This window comes from Pavona decussata, unplaced genomic scaffold, assembly GCF_977016875.1.
Source record: "Pavona decussata unplaced genomic scaffold, jaPavDecu1.1 SCAFFOLD_128, whole genome shotgun sequence".
NCBI lineage: Eukaryota > Metazoa > Cnidaria > Anthozoa > Scleractinia > Agariciidae > Pavona > Pavona decussata.
Genome location: NW_028145542.1, coordinates 2246727 through 2268810, shown reverse-complemented (window position 1 = coordinate 2268810; position 22084 = coordinate 2246727). Strand labels below are relative to the sequence as shown.

General features: G+C 42.7%; 1 protein-coding gene across 1 annotated transcript; it reads right to left on the bottom strand.

Annotated features, from left to right (window-relative positions):
- Window positions 1-15285: 15285 nt before the first annotated feature.
- Window positions 15286-18680, bottom strand: LOC146468928 (uncharacterized). Its single transcript, XM_085124077.1, has one exon. The coding sequence runs from the start codon at window positions 18094-18096 to the stop codon at window positions 15286-15288; it is 2811 nt and encodes a 936-aa protein (XP_084980203.1). The 5' UTR covers window positions 18097-18680.
- Between the last annotated feature and the right edge of the window lie 3404 nt (window positions 18681-22084).

The following is a 22084-nucleotide window of genomic DNA, read 5'->3' as shown; positions in this document are numbered from 1 at the left end:
TTCAATGCTCTTCAGTGCTTCCAAACGCTTCCAAACGCTTCAGTGCTTCCTTAACAATATCGGCTGGCTGGTACAGAACTGCACTTAGCGAGGAGGGGGTGTGTGTGGTTTGTTACGTGCCAAAGGCTTCCCGTGGATTTCCCCGGCTGGGCACATTTTAGTACTCGTGCCTAGGTTTGACCGTGAGTTTGTTCCAACATTCCAGGGACACGGCTCGGTCGGCGGCAATAATGGCACCCGATTTGAAATGAACTTTGTTTTCAACGAAGGCCTGTGTCTCAATAAATGAACTCCTCCGTAGATGAGCTACCCAGGAGGGACCGCACATCATCCTTCTTGTCATATGGTGAGGCAGGTAAGCGAGAGCTTAAGTTCCAAGGAAATTTTAGCGGGGTTTTCGAAGTGCTCTCCTTAAATGACGGGCCAAATTTCATTGAAATTCGACTTGTAGTTTCCTACCTTGTCATTAACATAATACAGTGATGCACGTGGACCAGCTGCCGAGAGATAGACCGCTCAAAACAGCGTTTGGAAGCACTGAAGAGCATTGAAAACACAGCAAAACACATTGGGTAAGCTTTTTCAGACTTGAGTATATTTTTTTGTGGGTTTTTTAGGGAAAATTGTTGTTTAAATTTCGATTTAATTTTAACTCCATACAAACTCTTAAATCACGCTTACATGGTAACCTGTTTCACAAACGCTTTGGTGACCTGTGGTTTAAAGCGGTATCTGAGACGCAGGTTAACACTTGTACAGTATCGTTGACAATAAAATGTTATTCAGCTAAACATACTTTTACACTGTAGTTTTATTTTTTAGTATAAATCTTTGTTTTGCAGATACGAGTTGTTGTTTGTTACATGGTTAGTAGTCATCATGCAAAGTTTCATGCTTTTATCACAAAAGTGAACAATTTTGGACGATAGCAGCTAGACTAAGTGCAAGAGATGTTGATTCATATAATTTATAGAATCCCCTTCGATATGCCATTGTTTCAGTTCCGATCTACTTTTTTATTCAAATTCTGAAGAGTTGTAAACCTAAGTGCCAGCGAAAATTGTAAACAGTCATCAATTTGGGGAGGACTGAGAAGTTATCTTTACATACGTAGTCACCAGCTTAAAGCCGTAAGAAAGTGGTCGGTTGACAATTATCGAAAACTGGTCAATGACACTGATGGCTGAAAGGAAAACATTTTTTTTCTTTGTAATTGCCGTTTTACCAGTTGGAGAAATAAGCCCACAACTCGCCAATACGGGAAAGGTTTTATTCTGAAAGTCAACATTCGGGTGATAAAAGAATTCAGAAGCGTTTGATAAACATACTTGAAAGATGTGGGGTTTGGTTCTAACTAAACACTAAGCTGAATTAATTTCAAATTCAAAAATGATCTGCAATGGAAAGTAAAAGGAAAAAATTAACAAACGTAACTCAATAAAAGGAAAAGCGAAAGTCATCTGTAATTCAGGTAGCTAACGTGTTAAGAGAGACTGAAAGGAAAGTTGAGTTTCGATCGATTTACCATAAAATTTGGAATATAAACCCTGAGCTTATAAGCATTCAAAAGACTTTTTATGCTATTGGAACCTTTTTTGTGCTTTATAATTGATCTAGTTTAACAATAAAAACATCTAGAAATAGTAAACTGATAGTTTAAAACATTCAACCTTAAAAACTGGTTTACACGTAGGATGCAAGCATAAGCATAAGCACTAGCATAGGCACAAGGATGTTTACACGTGCGATAAGCATAAGCATAAGGTGACATACGCAAGCGCAGAAGCATAAAAAGTTGGCGCAATTGCGCGGCCGGGCTGCGTTTTGGCGCGAGATTTGATTCCAACATGGCGGAAAATGGCAACGCATGAGTAACTAGAATGTACGCTGACAACTTGTCACTATTTTTCAGTTTCCTTTCCTTGCGCTTGTGCTCATGCTTGCGTCGTCCCGGTTTACACGTACGACGCAACGACGGAAGCACAAGCACAAGCACAAGCACAAGGGAATGGAAATCGTTTCATTCTCTTGTGCTTGAGCTTATGCTTGCGTCGTTACGTCGTACGTGTAAATCGGGACGACGCAAGCATAAACACAAGCGCAAGCACAAGGCGCTTATGCTTGCGTTGCACCGGTTTACACGTAGGTTTCTTGTGCTTATGTTGTGCTTATGCTTATGCTTGCGTCGTACGTGTAAGCCAACGCGACTCCCGCAACTACTGTAACTATACCTTACGTAACGGGCACTTCTAAGACTATCGCACGGATTCTATAACCCTACAACATCCGTGTAGCGCACAAACCCTTTTACCACTTTACGACAGCTACTGACGAAAGTAAAGGACAAAGACGAACCGGACCGCAGACAGGGAGCAGTTTACCAAGCCACTTATATTGTGAGACCGGCAGGAATTTAAACGTACGACTGACTGAACAGAAACGAGCAACTGGAAATGGTGATATCAACAATCACATTGCTGAGAACCATTTACAAACGAACCACAGACTGGGACTCTGCCAAGTGCATTTACCTACAGTACAAATTACTATCAACGACTCACTCTTGAAAGCTAGTTTACTAACTTAGAACAAACGCCACTCAGACCTTTCTCACTCGGCGGCCACTGAGTCTCACTGAGGAGAATACCGTGTAGGGCGAAAATTTTGCAGGAAATTTATTTTGCGGATAGGCGATTTTTTGTGGTTTGGGGGAACAAGTCTTTGCGGTTCGAGTTGACTGAAATTTCTGCTGGGAACTCAGTTTTGCGATACTCTGTTCAAGCACCAGAATATTTAAGTGGAAGAAATCTGAATATTTTCAACTTTTATTGTACGGTCAGTTGAGTCACAGTTCACTTTACTTACATATTAGGGACGTATCACTGTAATACCTTATTGCGCAAAGGGACTGAATAACCACAAAACAAAAAGCTTACCCCTACCATGCACAGCCAAACACTGTTTCGTTAATAGGGAGTTTAAAAAACGAGGACGGCAACGGTAACGAGAACGTCATTTAAAAATATAACTTCTCGTTTTTTGTAACTCTTTCGCAATCATTAAAATTTGTTTAACTTGGAAAATGCTGGCGAACTCTTCAGGAAATAAATTAGTATGAACGACGTTAACGTAAAGAAAAAAAAAACAAGATTTTGCGTCATACTCTCCCGTTCTCGAGAAAACCTAAAATTTGGTCATTTCACGTTGATGTTTTGCAGAGGACGGTAAAGAAATGTACCAAAATGTAAAACGCACGTGCCAAGCGATTGCTTTTGCTCATTAAGCCCATTGTTTTGCCGCGTTGTCGTTTCCAGCGCTGTCCTCGGTTCTTAAGGCCTGGCTAAACTAGGAAACATTGTTGCGGAAACATTGTTTCTTGACATGTTTCCAAGGTGGCTAAATTAGCAGGAAGCAAACAAAATGTTTTGCTGCCCTGGTGGCTAAACCAGGAAACATTGTTTCGCAAAACAAGGGCTCACGCATACGTATAATAACAAAACTAACTTCCTAAGAAGTCTGGAGAGAAATTTTTGCACGTTCTCAGCCCCAGGGCTACACGTCGGGTACACATGAAAATCCTTTAAAGATGGCGTCGGCCGGAAAAAGGCGAAAAATAGCTGCCTTGTGTGTGATAATAGCTTGTTTGGACGACGAAGGTGAAGAAATCCGAAAGAAAGGCCCAGATAGAGATTGGCTAAGAAGAAGAGCGGAGAGAGGGTCCTATGCAAATATCGTAACAGAATTGGCGGCTGAAGACCTCCCTTCGTTTAAACATTATATGCGTATGGACGTCGAGGTGATAAGCCCAAAGATCGTCAAAAGAAACACAAGAATGCGATCTCCAATATCACCCTCAGAAAGATTAAGCCTAACACTGAGGTTTCTGGCGACTGGCGAGACGTTTCGTTCCCTTGAGGTCCAGTTTCGAGTGAGCAGAACTGCCATCTCATACATTGTGCTCAAAGTGTGCGAGGCCATATTTTCTGAGTTAGGAGCCTTATGTCTGAAATTCCCGTCCACAGCAGACGAGTGGAAAGCGATAGAAAACTTAGCGAAAGGTGGAGTTTTCTTCATTGCGTGGGAGCTCTGGACGGGAAGCATGTAGTGATGCATGCGTGTGGACAGGGCTCACTCTTCTATAACTACAAAGGCAGTCACTCCATCGTGTTAATGGTTTTTGCTGGACCAAGCTATGTAATAATCTGGTGTAATGTGGGAATCAATGAACGAGTTTCAGACGGAGGAGTGTGGAATCGAACTGGTCTCTACAATTCGTTGGAAAATGGGGAAATTAATCTTCCACTGGCCGAGCCATTACCACACAGAACAGAAGACTGTCCCTACGTAATTGTAGGGGAGCCGTTTTTGATGAAGCCTTATCCTCAGCAAGACCTGGACATTGAAAGGCAGGTTTGTAATTATCGTTTCTCGCGAGCTCGAAGAATAGTCGAAAATGTTTTTGGCCTTCTTGCCAACCAATGCAAATTTTTCGAGTTCCACTTCCACTTCAACCAAGCAAAGTGGAAATTATCACCATGGCCACTGTCATCCTTCACAACTGGCTGATCAAAGAACCATGGAAAGATGTTTATGTTCCACCTCGTGTTGTTGATACCGTCAATCTGTCGAAAGGTGAAATTGTTCCAGGTTCTTGGAGAGATGATGGCACTTCCTCCAATAACTTATTGCCTTTGTCAATGTTTAAACATGGCAACAATCCATCGAACCATGCAAAAAGAGCCAGGGATGAGTTCAAAGAATATTTTAAATGTGAAGGTGAAGTTACCTGGCAGTAGGACAAATGCATGTAATATATTCTTGTAAATTTAGATAGTAGATTATTTTGAAATCCGTCACAAGAAGTTGCTGATTAATATGCCATACATGTATCACTCCTGGAAACCCTTGACAAGCTTCACTTCAAGTAACAAATGACAAAATATGAGTATCGTAGTTTACAGCATAAAACAAGTGTTGGTTAGTGCATAGTTAATTAAAGGGAGTGGTTATGAAACCTGACAAACGTCTTTGTTATATGTTTTTGTTTGCCTTTTTGGCCTTGACCCTGCACAAACAACAATAGAATTCGGAATGTGTTGGAGGAACTGACCAATTGGAACTTTTTTGTTAAGATATTCAACTGTGATGTGAACATTAAAGCAAAGGATTGTGCAGGGTCGCGACCCTTCCATCATAAATTGCAGCACCATTGTTTTCATGGCCAGGTTTCCTAACCAGTCCCTCAGGTAACTATGGTTAGTGTGATCACATGTTTTGAAATTTAAAAACATTGACGATATGTTAATGTTTCACTTGAAAATATTAATGTTAAATGCTGTTATTTACATGCAGGTTAATTTGAAGTTTGCTTACGGACAAAAATCTGTAATTGGTAACATTTGCCTTTCTTTTTTTTCCTATAATGGCGGAAAATATATTACTGTTCTGACTTTCGTTGTATGCACAGTTGTGTGTGGGAGATAGCCACAAAAGACAAAGCGAATGCAATCTTCAAAATCCTAATAAAAATGTCCTTACAGTATCCTTTGTTATTATTGGTGACATCAAACATTTGGCAATTTATGGTATTTCTGCACTGATCATGTTGTTTATTTTGCGCCAATAAAGAGGAAACTCTGCTTTTAACTTGAAGGTTTATTATACGACAACTCGGATTAATGGCGAGCACATGGAACAGACAACGTCAGACGCGCGTGCGCAGTGCTGACAATCGCTGGGTACAATGTAAATAACGTAGTGGCGTGGTTGCCTTCTAACTCTCTCTCTAGCACTAAGGCACAGAAGTAAACTGAATATGCATGCAATATAAACGACTAAATACAGAAACATAAACTAGAAAAACAACGCAGAAAGCTGATACAAGCACAACGGGTGCGGTCTCTGGTCCCTAAGTTTTGTCCTTCCAAGTGCAGTTAGTAGTAGAAAATTACTAATGTAAGGTGAAAGGACGCCGAATAGTGCTACCAGGAAGAACGCAAAAGCCTAGCACGCTAGTTTAAGACCCAGTCCTGATTTTGCCAAAAGGGGGCGCGTCGTTGGCGGCCAGACCTCCTGGGTGGAACAACAGCAGCCGACTCGGGTGGAGAACCCGAAAGAACCGAGCAGTATGGAGAAAAGGCTGGAGTGCAGGGTGGTGGAACAATGGCTGCAGGTACTGGAGGAAGTTCCTGAACAGGGACAACATCATGCGCAGGTTGCGGAACCGTGTGTTGCCCATAGGCGGGAGGCTGAGTAGCAACCAGAAAAGGTGCAGGGACAGTGGAGTGTCTTTGTGGTAGAGTAACAAGGTCGGCGTTATCATCAGAGTCAAATGGGGAGGATTTGTGAAGGCCACAAATGGGGCCTTGCGGAAACTGAGCCAAAACTGTCGGGGCCACTGTATAACATTCAGACATAGGCTCCACGTAAAGTTTGCTGCGAAACTGGGAGGTGGTGAACTTCCGAAGCTCACAAGAAAGATCCTCACGAATGTTGACCACAAGGTACTTCTCACGGGCTTTCAATTTGTCTCTGTCACCTTTCAAGAAGACTAAGTCGCCGACAGAGATGGCAGCTGTGGGTAGGTTGGTACGGCCACGAGCCTTAAACTTTGCACTGGGTGTGTGATTCTGCTGGCGGGAGAAATTCTGACTAATGATGAGTTGTCTGTCAACTATAAGTAGCTGTTCACCAGTTAGCTGGTCGCGCTGAGTCCAGACCTCCCGCGCCGAAAGGCCATAACGCCGGATGGAGACTGGGGCTGACTGTCATGGCGGCCAGGGCACGAAAGAGCTAGCTCCGTAAAACTTGGGCGTCCTTATCTGTTTAACCTTATTGAATTGGTATGCGGTGAGCTTGAGTAGATTAGTAACGGCAGTTTACAATTTATTGGACTAGAAGTATGTCAAAAACGTCAAAAGCCAAAGAGAAAAAGCGTTTGCGAAGCTCAAATTCGTCAACTGGAGAAGTAGTGGACGACTCGCAAATAATTGAGAAACTTATAAGTATTCAGGATAGAATTGAGAACGGCTTCATCAAGATTAATGAAGAAATTGCAGCCCTAAAACTTGAACTTAAAAACGACATCAAAACTGTCAGAGAGGATCTAAACGAGGCTACAAAGTCCTTAAACGCAGTTTGGGAGGAGGTCACTTTGCTACAAGAAAAGAATAAAACCCTACAACAGCAACTCGACAGTACCACAGAAGAGAATGCGAAGTTAAAGGAGGATTTGGAAGCCGTAAGAGTTCGAATGGTGAAGCAAGAAGACTACTCCAGAAGAGAAAATTTGCGCTTCTACAATATCCCAGAAAGCGCTCAGGAGACGAACGAGGAATGCATTCAAAAGGTGAAGCAAGTCTTATCCGATCTAGGTGCGCCTTCGGACATCAAATTTCATGCCATCCACCGTACAGGAAAGCCCAATACTAACTCCGGAGCTTCCTCGACATCAGAAGGAGAGCCTCGCCCGAGACCGATATTGGCACGTTTTGTCTCTCGCATGGATTCCGAGTCAATTTGGTTCAAGAGGAAAGAGCTTCGCAAAAGTTCGCGCTTCGCCACCGTGTCAATTGATAAAGATCTCTCACCTGAATCGGCAAGAGAACGAGCCAAACTTCGAGTTGCCTACAGGAAAGCAAAGGAGTTGAACATTGAAAAAGTGTTTATTAAAGGTAAAAATCTGATTATTAACAGTAGTAAATACTCGATGAACACTTTGCCGGAATATCTTGTAGCATATCAAGATGGTAGTAACAACTGATCAGCCACTTTCTTTTTTGTTATGGTAAAAAAATCGTCGTGGCAACTAGCTATATTTTGTCTTTGTAAAGCTAAATATCGATTAAGCTTTCTCAAGCACCACTAAATTTACTTAAAGTTTTTTTTTTTTTTTTCTACCTTTCTAATCAGTTTTAAGAATGTTCTACCGATGCAATATTTTGTGTACCTTTATTTACTTTATCAGTACGGCGCTTGTGCTCGGTGAAAATCAGAGTTGTGATAAAATTTGCATACCATTTAAACACGTATTTAGCATATTCAAACAGTTAAGTTCGCCACGGTTTCTTTTCGTACCTGGTATTGTTATAAGTCCAAAGTCTCAAGGGTCTTATTTAGGTTTAAATCTCAAGACCCTTTTAGAACCTCATTATTATTCTTTTGTGTGGGTGTGAGTGTGTATTGGTTTTGTATGTATGTGTCCTATTGTTTCCGTGTTTGGTGTAAAGGCGGTTATCATGAAGCTACCGTTTTGAAAATAATTTGTTTTTATGACACATTGATTATATATTTGCAAGCAGCAAGGAGAATGTAAATTTTAAACTTCTTTCACTTAACGTTCGTGGAATTCGATCGCCGGAAAAAAGGAGAGCTTTGTTTGTCTGGTTAAAAAAACAAAAAGCGGATATAATTTTCCTTCAAGAAACATATAGCTCGAAAGACATTGAGAATATATGGAGAACTCAGTGGAGTGGGAAAATGTTTTTCGCGCACGGAACAAGCCACAGCTGTGGTGTGATGACACTCATAAGGAAAGATTTAGATTTTGAAGATGAATCGTGCCTATGTGATCCAGCTGTGAGATTTATTATTTTAAATGCGACTGTGCAAGTTCCCAATATTGCTCAGTTACATTTGAATGGTCACAATATTCGTCTCGATAAAGCTATCTCGAAAAATATTAACAAAGAAGCCCGCTCAAAGGTCGAGATAATACCAACCGCGCAGTCAAAATACTCGGAAAAATATAATTATCAACTAGATTGGCAAGAGATATATTGTATTCCCTTTAGAGTGACTGTAGACTCCAAATCACGCGAATTCCAGTTTAAGGTGTTACATAGGTATTTAGCGACGAATGAATTTCTCCATAAAATCGGCCTGGTATCTTCGTGTCTATGTACATTTTGCAAAAGAGAAAGTGAAACCATTGAACACCTCTTAATAGAATGTGATTACTCGAACAAGTTTTGGCAGGATTTAATTAAATGGCTCAATATGATAGATATCAAAGTGGAAGCGTTATCAGAGATTGACAAAATTTTTGGAATCTGGAAAAGGCAAGTAGACTTTCATCTTCTTAATCATTTCTTGATTCTGGCGAAACAGCATATTTACTCTTGTCGAAATAAAGGCTACCCGCCTTCACTAAGAACCTATCTTGCAAAAGTATCCCTAATATATCAAATTGAAACGACGATTGCTGAATCAAATGGTAAACGTGCTTTTCACGACGCTAAGTGGAAAAAGTTTCTACTCAAATAATTGTAGTTCATCTGGTAGCTTGTAGTTTATTTATTTATTTATTATTATTATTATTATTATTATTATTATTATTATTTTTTTGGTATTTATTGTCTCATCTATTAATTTCCTACTGTTTGTATTTTAATTATAAAACCTTTGTAATTAGCTATATACAACCGCTTTGTCTGAATCAATTCTTGTAAACAACTTTAATTAATAAAAAAAAAAAAAAATCAATAAAATACAAAAAAAAAAAAAAAAAAAAAAAAATAACGCCGGATGCGGGAGTTTGTATTTGCCATAGCGAGCGCCAGAGTGACGACAGACACAGGTCGTCCCTCAGGGGACAGGTTTAGGAGCTCTAAACCGAGCTTGTCAATGGCGCGTTCCACGACAGGATTCTTTTTTGGATTCTTGACCCCGCCGATCTCCAAGGTAATGCCATGGGAATGGAGGATTGGGTCGGTGGCAAGTGCACAAAAACGAGGGGCAGGATCAACACGGACTGTGGCGCCGCCATCGCATAAGGAACGCAGCTGGGAACATAAGACTATGAGGGCGTTGCGGAGATCCTCATGTTTCTCACTCTGGGTAAGGGCGGTTAAAGTGTACGAGGAGACAGTCTCTCTTAGTACGAAGATTAATTGTCGGTGGCGTCGGACAACATCAGCAGCGAATGAAATGCCAATGGAACAATGTGCTTCCACGCTTGACTGGGGCTGGAAGTGTTTAGGGATTGATTTCACTGACTCACAGGTGTGACAGGAGGAAGACACATGGTCGATGGCTCTGTCAACGTCCAGAGCGAAGAAGTATCGGCTGAAGAAACGCTTTATTTGGTACTTGGACGGGTGACTAAACCGGATGTGAAGAGCTGTTAAAAGGCCGTCTAAGACAGAGCGAGGAACAACCAGGCACTCGCGAGGGGGTTGGAAGGGTTGATGGTCTTGCACAACAAGAAGACCGTCAGCGGCGATTACTACATCCTTAAGGTAGCGTTTCACATCAATAATTTTGGTGGCTTTCTTAGAGGGACGGGTACCTTGGCTAAGGTCAGAATGTGTTCTCCAGAGGTGAGGGCTTTCCAGCTGGGTAGCCTGCCAGGCAGCACGGCTAGTGAAGGGCATCTTGACAGAGAGGCTGCGAACAACAGAATCTTCAAGTTCGATTATGAATTTGCAAATTTGGCAACTAGAGCCCAGACATTCCTTTGGGTTTCGGCTTGCGTAATCAGACGGGAGGTTCTCAACTCCGGCGATATGACGTATGTGGACTGAGTAGCCGCTGACTGTTGACAGGAAGGTGGTGACTCTTGAACTGGTTGAGAATTCTCCTCTCTTGAGCTTTTCGTAAGCCTGAACACAAGGTCTGCTGTCGGTGAGTAACTCGGTTGTGTGTGGGGATTGAATGATATAGGGGGCGAAATGTCTTATTGCCGCACCAATAGCCAAGGCTTCAATCTCGCAAGGCAACCAAGTCACTTGATGCTCACGAAGCTTGGCACTGAAGAATCCAGCTAAGAGCAGCGACCCATTTCGATGTACATATAGTGTGGCTGCGATGCCTCTATTCTCGACGGAGCCGTCGGTCACTATCCACAGGGCATCTTGAGGCTGGGGAATTGTGATGGTCCGTACATACATACATACATACATACATACATACATACATACATACATACATACATACATACATACATACATACATACATACATACATACATACATACATACATACATATATACATACATACATACATAAACTTTGTTTAGACACGGTAAAAACATCAGTTACAAGATAAAAATTTAAAATTAAAACTGACTTACATGTTTGCCGTGTGGGAGTACGAGGAGGACAATTGGCGATCTATCTCATTTCTAAAATTAGTAAAAGATCTAATGGCTCTGACGTTAGATGGATGGCTGTTCCACAAATGTGCCCCACTGTAGCAGAAACTACGTTTCAAAAAATCGGTACGAGGCTTAGGCAGAGCCAATTTGTTGTCACAATTTCTAAGTCCATAGTCCGTGCTGAAGAGCTTAAATAGGCCTTTCAGGTACTCCGGAGACTGATCATTTAAAGTTTTAAACATGGTTTTCAATTTTTGCTTCTCCCTTCTGGTACACAGATTATCCCATCCCAGCTTACCGCGTAGGGCGGTAGCGCTGGAATAGTAATCTGACTTCGTTATGACCCGAATGGCGCGATTTTGAAGCTTTTGTAATTTGTCAGCTAATTCGTTGCTGAGACCGTCCCACACAGGACAGCAATAATCAAAATATGGTTCAATAAGGGCTCTATATAATAATATTGTTGTATCGTCGCAAATGAACGGCCTCAGTCTTTTAAGTGCACCTATGCCAGATGAGATAATCTTGGCAGTCTTATTAACATGTTTGTGCCACGAAAGATTTTGATTGATGTAAAGTCCTAAGGATTTGGTGTGGGGCACTCTATCAATTTCGTGACCCTCAATTTGTACAGTCAGTGAATGGCCAATTGTAGTACTAGCAAGTCTCTGCCGTGAGCCTATTAACATTAATTCCGTTTTGGCAATATTCAGGCTGAGCTTATTTACATTGAGCCATTCATGAAGGTTAGCTAGTTCAGTGTTTAGTACTAATTCAAGCTCTGGTAAGCTGCTGGCGGCAATGCTGATACTTGTATCGTCGGCGTACATTCGTGGTAACGCCCTACGTAGACAGTTATAGGAGAAGGTCAGCAGCAATTCGTCGCACCACACAATTTTTCTCTGGATTCTTTCCCTGCAGTGGCTTGGTCCAAGGGATCAAGCAACTCCGCAAATCTTGGAAGCACACGGCTTAGAACTTTGCATGCACCAACAAAGGAGCGGAGGCCTTGCACTGTTGAGGGAGGCTTGACCGAGGATAGTGCGGCCAATTTGTCGGGGCTAGCTTAACGGGTGCCATTAGACCACACCCAGCCCAGTACGATGGCCTTTCTGTGGCAGGTGATAGTTTTGGCTGCGGATAAGCAAAGATTGTTCTTTTGGAGTAGGGCAAGAACTCTCCTCCAATTGTCAAGCACTTTAATGGGGCTGTTTCCCCAAACATAGAGGTCATCAGCGATTTGGGCAACACAGCCCTCTTGGATGAGGTCTCCCAGAACTCGGGACATTAGTTCTTCAAGACACGTTTCAGACTCGGGCATTCCCATGGCAGAACCAGTGTAAACGCGGATGCCTTTAAATGGTGTCGCAACACCACGTTATTTCATAGATGAATTGGCCAGGGGAATCTGATAGAAAGACTTCAGCAAATCAGTGATAACCATGCATGAATTTCCACTTCCCTATTTCACGTAGCACACTGTCAACATTTGGCATTAGGGAGGGTTGAGGCTTGCTGTACTGAGCAACTTCTCCGAAGGATGTCACGAGCCTGCTACCGCCGTTGGGCTTCTTTACAAGAAACGAGGTATTCAGGTACTCCACATGGACGTTGACTTGATCAGGTTTCGCGAAGACGCCGGCTGCATCGAGCTCATCAAACTTGGCTTGTAATTCCTCAAGGGTGTTTCTGTTGTACTGTGGGAGCCGGCCTTTGCGCTGAGCAGGAAGGGTGGGGCCAATGTTGACAACAGCCTCAATTTTGCCGCTTGCAACATTGTATTTAGAGGTGGAGGGGTTGAACACACCATCAAACTCCAGGGAGAGAGCTTTGAATTTGTCACGAGTGTCCTGATCGAGGCACTGTTACGAGTTGGTTTTGTGAGTGGCGAATAGTTTGTAGTCTAAACAGAACGCAGGGTTGTCGGAACAACAACAAGGTTATTTATTCCAAATGAGCGTAGTAAATTCCACACGAAACTTTACAACAAGCACACGCTAGGCTTGTAAATTACAGTTCGACCTCTGTCACACTTGATTAAACACGGCCTCTGCCAAATATACACGCGACCTATGTCACACTTCAATAAACACGGCCTCTGCCAAACTTTACACGTGACCTTTGTCACACTACAATAAACACTTACTCTCTTCTCATAAACAACAACTACTCTAAAAGCTAAACCGATTTGCTTATATCGTAATGAGCGTAAGATTCTAGAACTTTCCGGCGCAACTAAATAAAGTAACATTACAATATAAATCTATTTACAGGATCATACGCAAACGGCTTAAGAAACTGCTGAGTCACTATGATGCAAAGCTATTTAAATATGCAAGAATATTCCAGACTAAATTAGCATACGGTCGCGCAACAATTTTTCGTAACATAACCCCCTCTTGAGAAGAAATTTCTTAAATTTCTACTAACAACGAAAAATTAATTAAGCAGTGCAAAGAGAGGAGGTAGTCCAATGTCTCTAAAGTTATTCCTCTACTCTGCTCAGATAATCTGCTCCTACATTCTCGGATCCGTTAATAGCCTCAACTCTAAAGTTGTAGCTCTGAAGAAACATAGCCCAACGCATGAGCCGTCCATTAGCAAACTTCGCACTGTTGATATACTTCAGTGGTTCGTGATCAGTTTGTAGTACAAAGGGAACTCCGTATAAATACAGGTGAAACTTTTTGAATCCCCACACAATGGCTAAACACTCTTTCTCAATGGTTGAGTAATTACGCTCCGCACTTGATAATTTCTTGCTACCGTAGCAAACGGGGAACAGCTTGCCATCATGTTCCTGCATTAGTACAGCACCAATACCACTGTCGGATGCGTCAGTCCGCAGAAAGTAGGTTTTCTCTGGATCTGGCAGCCGCAGGATTGGTTCTTTTGTGAGGAGGGCCTTAATACTCTGATAGGCTTTCTCTTGTGCCTCGCCCCATTCGACTTTGTTCGGTTGACCTTTGCGCGTGAGGTCTGTCAGCGGGGCAGCTAAGGCTGCGAAGTTGGGAATAAAATCTCGATAATATCCGGCTAAACCCATGAACGATCTTATCTGCTTCTTTGTAGTAGGTCTTGGAGCATCTCTAATCTTTGCCACGTTGTCTTGATGAAGACCAATTAAACCTCCCTCCAAACGGTGACCGAGAAAGTCAACAGCGTTAACTCCAAAAAGACATTTAGTCGGTCTTATGGTCATTCCGGCTGCTAATAAACGTGTAAGCAACTCTTGTAGTATCTTGATGTGTTCTTCCCACGTACGGGTGTGAACCAAAATATCATCCCAGTAAAATTCAACGTTATCCATTCCATGCAATAGCTTCTTCATGGCTCTCTTTAAGGTCGCTGCGGAATTGATCATACCAAAGGGCATCTTCAGGAATTCGTATGATCCGTCAGGCGTCACAAAAGCGGTCTTCGGTATGTCTTCCTCAGGGATAGAAATTTGCCAGTAGCCCTTACTCAAATCAATTCTTGTGAAATACTTGTCACCATTCAACTTCTGGAACAAATGCTCGGCAGTCGGCATAGGTTCAGGGTCAAACACAGTTAATTTGTTCAACTTCCGGTAGTCCACGCATATCCTATTTGTGTTGTCTTTTTTCTTAACAACCACGACAGGTGAGGCATATGGTGAACTTGACTCTCTTATAACTCCCATCTTCATCATGTCTGTAATATCCTTCTTCAGCGATTCTCTCAGGCTATACGGTACTGGGTAAGGTCTTGATCTGACTGGTTGATCGGATGTAAGTTTTATATGATGCTGAGCCAAACTTGTAGTACCTGGAGCTTCTGTAAACAAGCTTTGAAACTGACTTGCAACGTCTATGAACTCTGCTCTTTGCTCATCAGTAAGGTTGTCTCCAGTAGCCACATCTTTGATTGACTCTTTAGCAACATATCCACCAATTTCTAAAAAATCAACACCATCCACAGGATCAACTTCTTCTGCTTCACTTTCAGCATGTCCGCTCTTACTAATGTCCGCATTCACTTCGACAGCCACTGCTCCAACGGGTACAGAATCCTCTCGTTCAAAATACTTCTTTAGCAGGTTGGCATGGTAAACTCTCTCCTTTCCTTTGACACACACTTTATAATCGTTGAGACCCACTACTGCACTGACCTCAAATGGACCTTGCCACTGCATTAGAAGCTTGTTATGGTCGGTCGGTAGCAGTATTTATACTTTATCTCCTTGTGCAAACCTTCTGACTTTAGCCTTACGATCGTAGTAATGCTTGCCTTTGTGCTGGGCTTTCTGAAGTTCGGTATGCGCAAGCTTGAGGGTATCTTCCAGCTTCTCACGTAGCTCAAACACATACTGGTAGCTGTTCTTTACTTCAGGTTCCTCCAACTCTTTCGTCCAGAGCTCTTCAAGAATAGACATCGGCCCTCTGACAGCTCTTCCATACAGCAACTCAAACGGCGAAAAACCAGTAGACTCCTGAGGAACTTCACGATACGCAAACAATAAAGCGTTGATAAAACGATTCCACTGTCCTGGCTGCTCGCTGCACAGTCTCTTTAACATACTCTTCATGGTTCCATTAAACTTCTCCGTCAGGCCATTACACATAGGGTGATAAGGAGTCGTAGTGAGCTGTTTAATGCTCAACAACCGTGTCACTTCCTTCATACACTCAGATACAAATTGCGTGCCGAGGTCACTCAAGATCTCTTCAGGCACTCCCAAATGACTAAAGATATCCACCAACGCTTCCGCCACAGTCTCCGTGTCAATGTTTTTGAGCGGGACAGCTTCAGGATAACGGGTTGCAAAGTCAACCAATGTCAATATATATCTATGACCGTCTTCACTCGGGGGGCCAATAGGCCCAACCAGATCGATTGCTACTCTCTTGAACAGCTTGTCAATTAATGGCATCTTCTCCAGGGGAATCTTCGGTACAGAACCCTTGTTAACCGTCTTCTGACATACATCACATGACTTGCAGTAACGAGTCACGTCTCCTTGAATACCTGGCCAATAGAATGCGCTTTGAATCTTATCAGCCGTCTTCTTTATTCCCATTTGACCTCCCATGAGCGATCCGTGAGCCAGTTCCATTATCCGACTTCTCAGCTGCACAGGAACCATAACTTGCTTCAGGGGTTTACCACTATTCACGTAAGGGTGTTTGTAGACGCGGTACAAAACTCCACCTTTCACTTCAAATGAAATTTCAGCCTGGCCTCTCACAACTACATCATTTCGCTCCCAATATTTCTGTAAGCTTTCGTCATCATTTTGCATTTGTTTGAGCTTTTCTCTATCAACTACAGGACTTTCTTTAGTACTCGGTACCTTCAATGGGATACGTTCTCCGGCCTTCTTTGCTTGACCTCTCGTGGTTACAGCACACGCCTCTTGCACATGATCTTGCCAGCTCGGATCTGGGTCGTCAGCAGCTCTCGCGCCTGGTACATTACCAACAATTAAATCATAAACAGCATCGGGAAGACACTGCGCTTCCACTTGGCCCTTGAGATAAGGTGTATCAGTGTCAATCTTTGCAATGGGTACTTTCCTTGCCGTGTTGTCGATGAGCAGCATAACATTAAATTCGCCAGTGAACTGATCGTCAGACACAAGATCCTTCTTTACTACTATTCCGCTACAGCCAGTGTCTCTCAGGACATCAACAGACTTCTCTCCAACTCTACCTTTCACTACAGGCATTTTACTTCTCACTCCAGACAAAGGTTCAACACAGGCGCTACTCAATAATGGAATCTTCTTACCACAGGCTAACAGCAGCTTCTCATCTTTAATACAGGACTTAACTTCTTCCGCTGTGGGTTTACTCTCAGTCGGCTGAACTAGGCAACTGGCGCTCACTTGACCACGTTGCACAGGGTTACCATCCTTACTTTGTCCTCCTGATCTCCGTCCACCTGATCGACAGTTTCTAGCTTCATGTCCTTGCTTGCCACACAGAAAACACCTTTTTCCTATGGTTGGGCAGTTGGCGGCTCTATGACCACGAGCGTTACACCTAAAGCACTGGAGGGCTGTTGAATTAGACTGTGTGTTCTTGGCTTCCTCCCTCTCAGACGGTAATACCGGCTTTCTGCTCACTGGGCTAAACAAATGCTTACCATGGGCCTCCAGGTACTGGTCAGCGATCTTCGCAATCTGTGCTAGGGTTTCAGGTGCCCTTTCTCGTAGGTGAACGGCCAAATCCTTAGGGAAGGAGTCAATAAACTGTTCTTGCACTATCAATTCCTTTAGACCGTCAAAAGTTCGTTCGGTATCTGAAAGCTCTAGCCACCGTAACAGGTACCTGTCCAGTCGCACGATAAACTGGTCCGGACTTTCGTCAACTTCCGGCTTAGACGCTCTGAATTTACGACGATAGCCGTCTTCTGTGAGATCATATCTCTTCATCAACGCAATCTTGACTTTACCGTAATCTTTAGCTGCTTCTTCAGATAGGCGTGAGTACACTTCGAGTGCCCGTCCAGACAACAGAGCACTGAGCTTTGATGCCCATCCAGTTCTATGCCACTTGGCTGTATCTGCAAATCTCTCGAACCTCTGCAAATATGCGTCCAAATTATCTTTACCATCCACGAACGCTGGAAGTTTCGGCGCTTTAGCTCTATCATCTCTCTCTGCGGTGCGACCATCACCATTCGTTGCTGCTAACCTAGTAAGTTCTAACTCATGTTCTCTCTTGGCAGCCTCAGCAACCTCCTTCTGTCTCATGAGGTCAGCTTCATGTTGTAATTTCCTAATTTCTCTTTCCTGACGTCTCGCTTCCCTTTCTTCATCCTGGCGTCTGCGTCTCTCTTCCCTCTCTTCTTCCTCAGGTCTTTGCCTTTCTGCTCTCTCTTCTTCCTCACGTCTTTGTTTTTCTGCTCTCTCTTCTTCGTCACGTCTTTGTTTTTCTTCTTTCTCTTCTTCCAACTTCTGTTGTTCACGCACAAATTCAAGTAGCTTTTCACCTTCCAGGCCAAACTCTTTACCAAGTTGCATAAGTTTCTCCATTTCACAGCGTTAGAATTCCAAGGCTCTTTCACTTGCTACCACTTGTTTTCACAGCACAGTTACTTCCTTCCAAGTTGTGATCCTTTCCTGGTTATCGGTAGGCAACAAACAGTTCCTTGAATTCCACTCTCCAGCGACAGGCCCCCAATGTTACGAGTTGGTTTTGTGAGTGGCGAATAGTTTGTAGTCTAAACAGAACGCAGGGTTGTCGGAACAACAACAAGGTTATTTATTCCAAATGAGCGTAGTAAATTCCACACGAAACGTTACAACAAGCACACGCTAGGCTTGTAAATTACAGTTCGACCTCTGTCACACTTGATTAAACACGGCCTCTGCCAAATATACACGCGACCTATGTCACACTTCAATAAACACGGCCTCTGCCAAACTTTACACGTGACCTTTGTCACACTACAATAAACACGTACTCTCTTCTCATAAACAACAACTACTCTAAAAGCTAAACCGATTTGCTTATATCGTAATGAGCGTAAGATTCTAGAACTTTCCGGCGCAACTAAATAAAGTAACATTACAATATAAATCTATTTACAGGATCATACGCAAACGGCTTAAGAAACTGCTGAGTCACTATGATGCAAAGCTAATTAAATATGCAAGAATATTCTAGACTAAATTAGCATACGGTCACGAAACAATTTTTCGTAACAGGCACCCATCAGGATCAACGATCAGACGGGGTGAAAAGGGCTTGCAGATGGCTGGAGAAGGAGAGGCAGTACTACATGTGGTGGGAGGAGAAGGCGAGGTGGAGGCTTCGATGAGTAGAATGTGTCGAACCTGGCATAACTGCTCTCTGCTCTTTAGAAGAATGGGGGAGTCTGTCATGTTGGAGACGCGTACGGCATGATCTACGGATTAAATTTGCTGTGGAGGAGGCCACACGTCTCTTGGTTTACGTGGCATGTTAGAGGGACAGTCTAGCCGGGGCTCAAGGGCCCACAAGGTGTCGGAGTCAGCGTCAGAAGGGGTACTGAACTGGACATACTCCCCTGGCAAAACAACTGTGCGGATTGGGTTGCGTAGCAGGAAGGATTGTGTACGCCGCACATTGGGTTGACGTGTATGCCTGGAGGGTGAGCTGTAGCTGATAATCTCGGTGCCACCTATCTCAATCTGACGTTTGGCAGGGCGAACACCAATGTCGTTGCGGACCATGAAGGGATTACCGGCCAGGATATCGACGTCTAGCTGACGAACGACAAGGGCATCTAATTCAAATGTCCACTGTCTACGGGTTAGGGAGCAGTGGACCTCGCCAATGACATCCATTGGGGTAACTGAATGTATCAACTGGAGTCAGAGGATAACGACAGTGTTCTCTAGTGTGAGGGAGAGGTCTTCATCAGCAGTTACCTGGTCTCCATGATGTGTTAAGCTGCCATGAACAGAAAGGAGGTTATCCTCAAAGAAAGCTATAAGACGCTGAAACAGGTCCTCGGGTCTCTCATCTGGCTGTAGGGGTATACTAGCCAAGTCAAGAAAGTGCGCTCCAGTAGACTGGAAACCATAATGTTGACAGATTTTCTGCCATATGTCGTTCAGGGAAGTTGAGTGTTTAACGATAGAATTCCTAGAGATTACAGGACAGAAGTTGGCTATTTGGCCGAGTAGTAGGTCCAAATGGATGTTTTTATGGGCGGCAGTGAGTCGCTGAGCTTCAGGAACCGCAGTGTCATCGTTGATGAGGCCCCTAGGTGGATTGGCGGCCGTTTGTTTCTGCCAGGTTGCATCGAGGAAGGGAACAAAGTTCTTGTCGAGAGAAAGAACATAGATCAAGTTCTGCCGCCAACTTTCGTACGAAGTAATCGTCTCGATCTTTGTTAGTTGCCACTGTTTGGGTGCTCGAGGCGAGGCGGCCAGGTTGGAAAGTTCACAAATCGCTCAACCGAAAAAACGGATTTGTCACCTTGTTATGGAGTAGGTGTGGCAGGATCCGAAGTCCACACTTGTTTTAGGGAATTCGAGGCGTGGGTTAAGCGCTGCCACCCCGCCAATAAAGAGGAAACTCTGCGTTTAACTCAAAGGTTTATTATACGACAACTCGGATCAATGGCGAGCACATGGAACAGACAACGTCAGACGCACGTGCGCAGTGCTGACAATCGCTGGGTACAATGTAAATAACGTAGCGGCGTTGGGCATCTAAACCTGTTGTTTTCACAGGTGAAGAAATGAGCAGTTGCATAATTATTGCACAAATTATGTTATACCAAGAGAAAAATAAGGGGACGGAGAGGGAAACCAGGGGCGTTGGCTGGGATATGTGAATTTCATTTAATTTATTTTTAGACATAATCTAGACCGAAGTCAGTCTCCCAAAACGTGTGCAAATGGCTGTGTGACGTGATGGAAAGTCGCCAGAACATGCCAATGTTGCATTATGTATTGTTTGTTGTTGAATGTTCAGTTTGGCTTTCCTTAGTGGCATTTACAGGCATCTACTAGATACATTTGCGAACATCTAAGGAAACAGAATTCCATTTTCACAGCGTCTAAAAATAATCAAAGTGAAATTCACATATCCCAAGGGTTACACTGGGGTTCTCCCTCTTTGTCCCCTTATTTTCTCTTGATTACACTGTAGGGATATAATAAATTTATAAATAAATAAGGTTTACATTTGCCCCTAAGGAGTCTAATGAATGACTGTATAAGCTGTGATAATTTTAATGAGTCCAATTTTACCTGGGGAAATAGCAAACTTATCAAGGGAAATTATAACTGTGTAAACCAATAATATTTTACCTGGGGGCTCAGTGTAACCACAGCTATATATTGGTCAAAACTGAAGCATATTCAATCATTTTATTCATTGATTTTACAATATTAAACATGACCTGAATGGGTGGTTTTTTGTGTATCTTAATTTCTTCTGCCTGATTTTCTAATTTAATTGCATTCATTTTTTGATTATAATGTGATTACCATGATAAAAATTGAAATTGTTGAATGTATAAATGAAATTAAAACTGTTATAATTACAGTTATTTTCTTTCATCAAAAATTGTGAGCAAAAGATATCAATAACAGCAATTCAACTTATCGAAAATCTCCACAAAGCACAAAAATAGAGTCATGTAGAACAGTGTATTGCCATCCTTTTACAGTCAATCCACGTCGACCAGTATTTTTGACATTTGGATGGAGTTTTTTGAAACTGAACATCGTTGGCGAGATTTCAGAGTTCCTGTAGAAATTACCCTAGTTTATTGACGATATAAAGCTATAACTTTTTCTTTGCATTATAGCATAAGTATTGCAAAAATAACAAACGTTTCCCAAGTATTTTGAATTTTTTTGTTCACTTAATGCGTCTTTTTCCGAAAGATTTTTTAAAAATTTTTAAAATTTCACTCTGAATGATATTATAAATTTTCAAGACCTATAAAAACTGTTCCCAAGTGACTTTTATCTTCGTTAAAACTTTTCTCGATGAATTTTCATTTTTTTCTATTCCAGATTCCGACTTTCAGGTAAACCCGACTGTAAACATTACGACATGTTTACAAGGTGGAAAACTGATTAGAGAAGTTTTGTTCAGCCGCTCTAGCAACTGGAGCTCCATACATTGGCCATGGGTTGTACGAGCTCAACTCTATGTGACCAGTGGTTTGCTCTGAGCCGGCATGAAAGTCAGTCTCAAACAGGATGTCGTTGATCTTTTTCTCGGTTAGCATCCTAACTCGTGGACTCAAGCGAGCTAGTGTTCTTGCGACCACCATCCCAAACGCGTCTTCTTCGGAGAGTTCCGCTGCTGTAGCTGGCGCTTCATTTACCTCTTTCAGTATCCCAACAGGTCTATCGAGGACTGACATTCTCTTTCTGTCGAAGTCTTCCTTTGTCTTCTTCGTTGGAGTTATGGCCGGGGATTCATTTTCATCATCTTCCGTTAGAATGACTTTCATTGTGTCAAGGCCCTTTGGAGCATTGTGGACGATAATTAGAAACTTAAACATCTTGT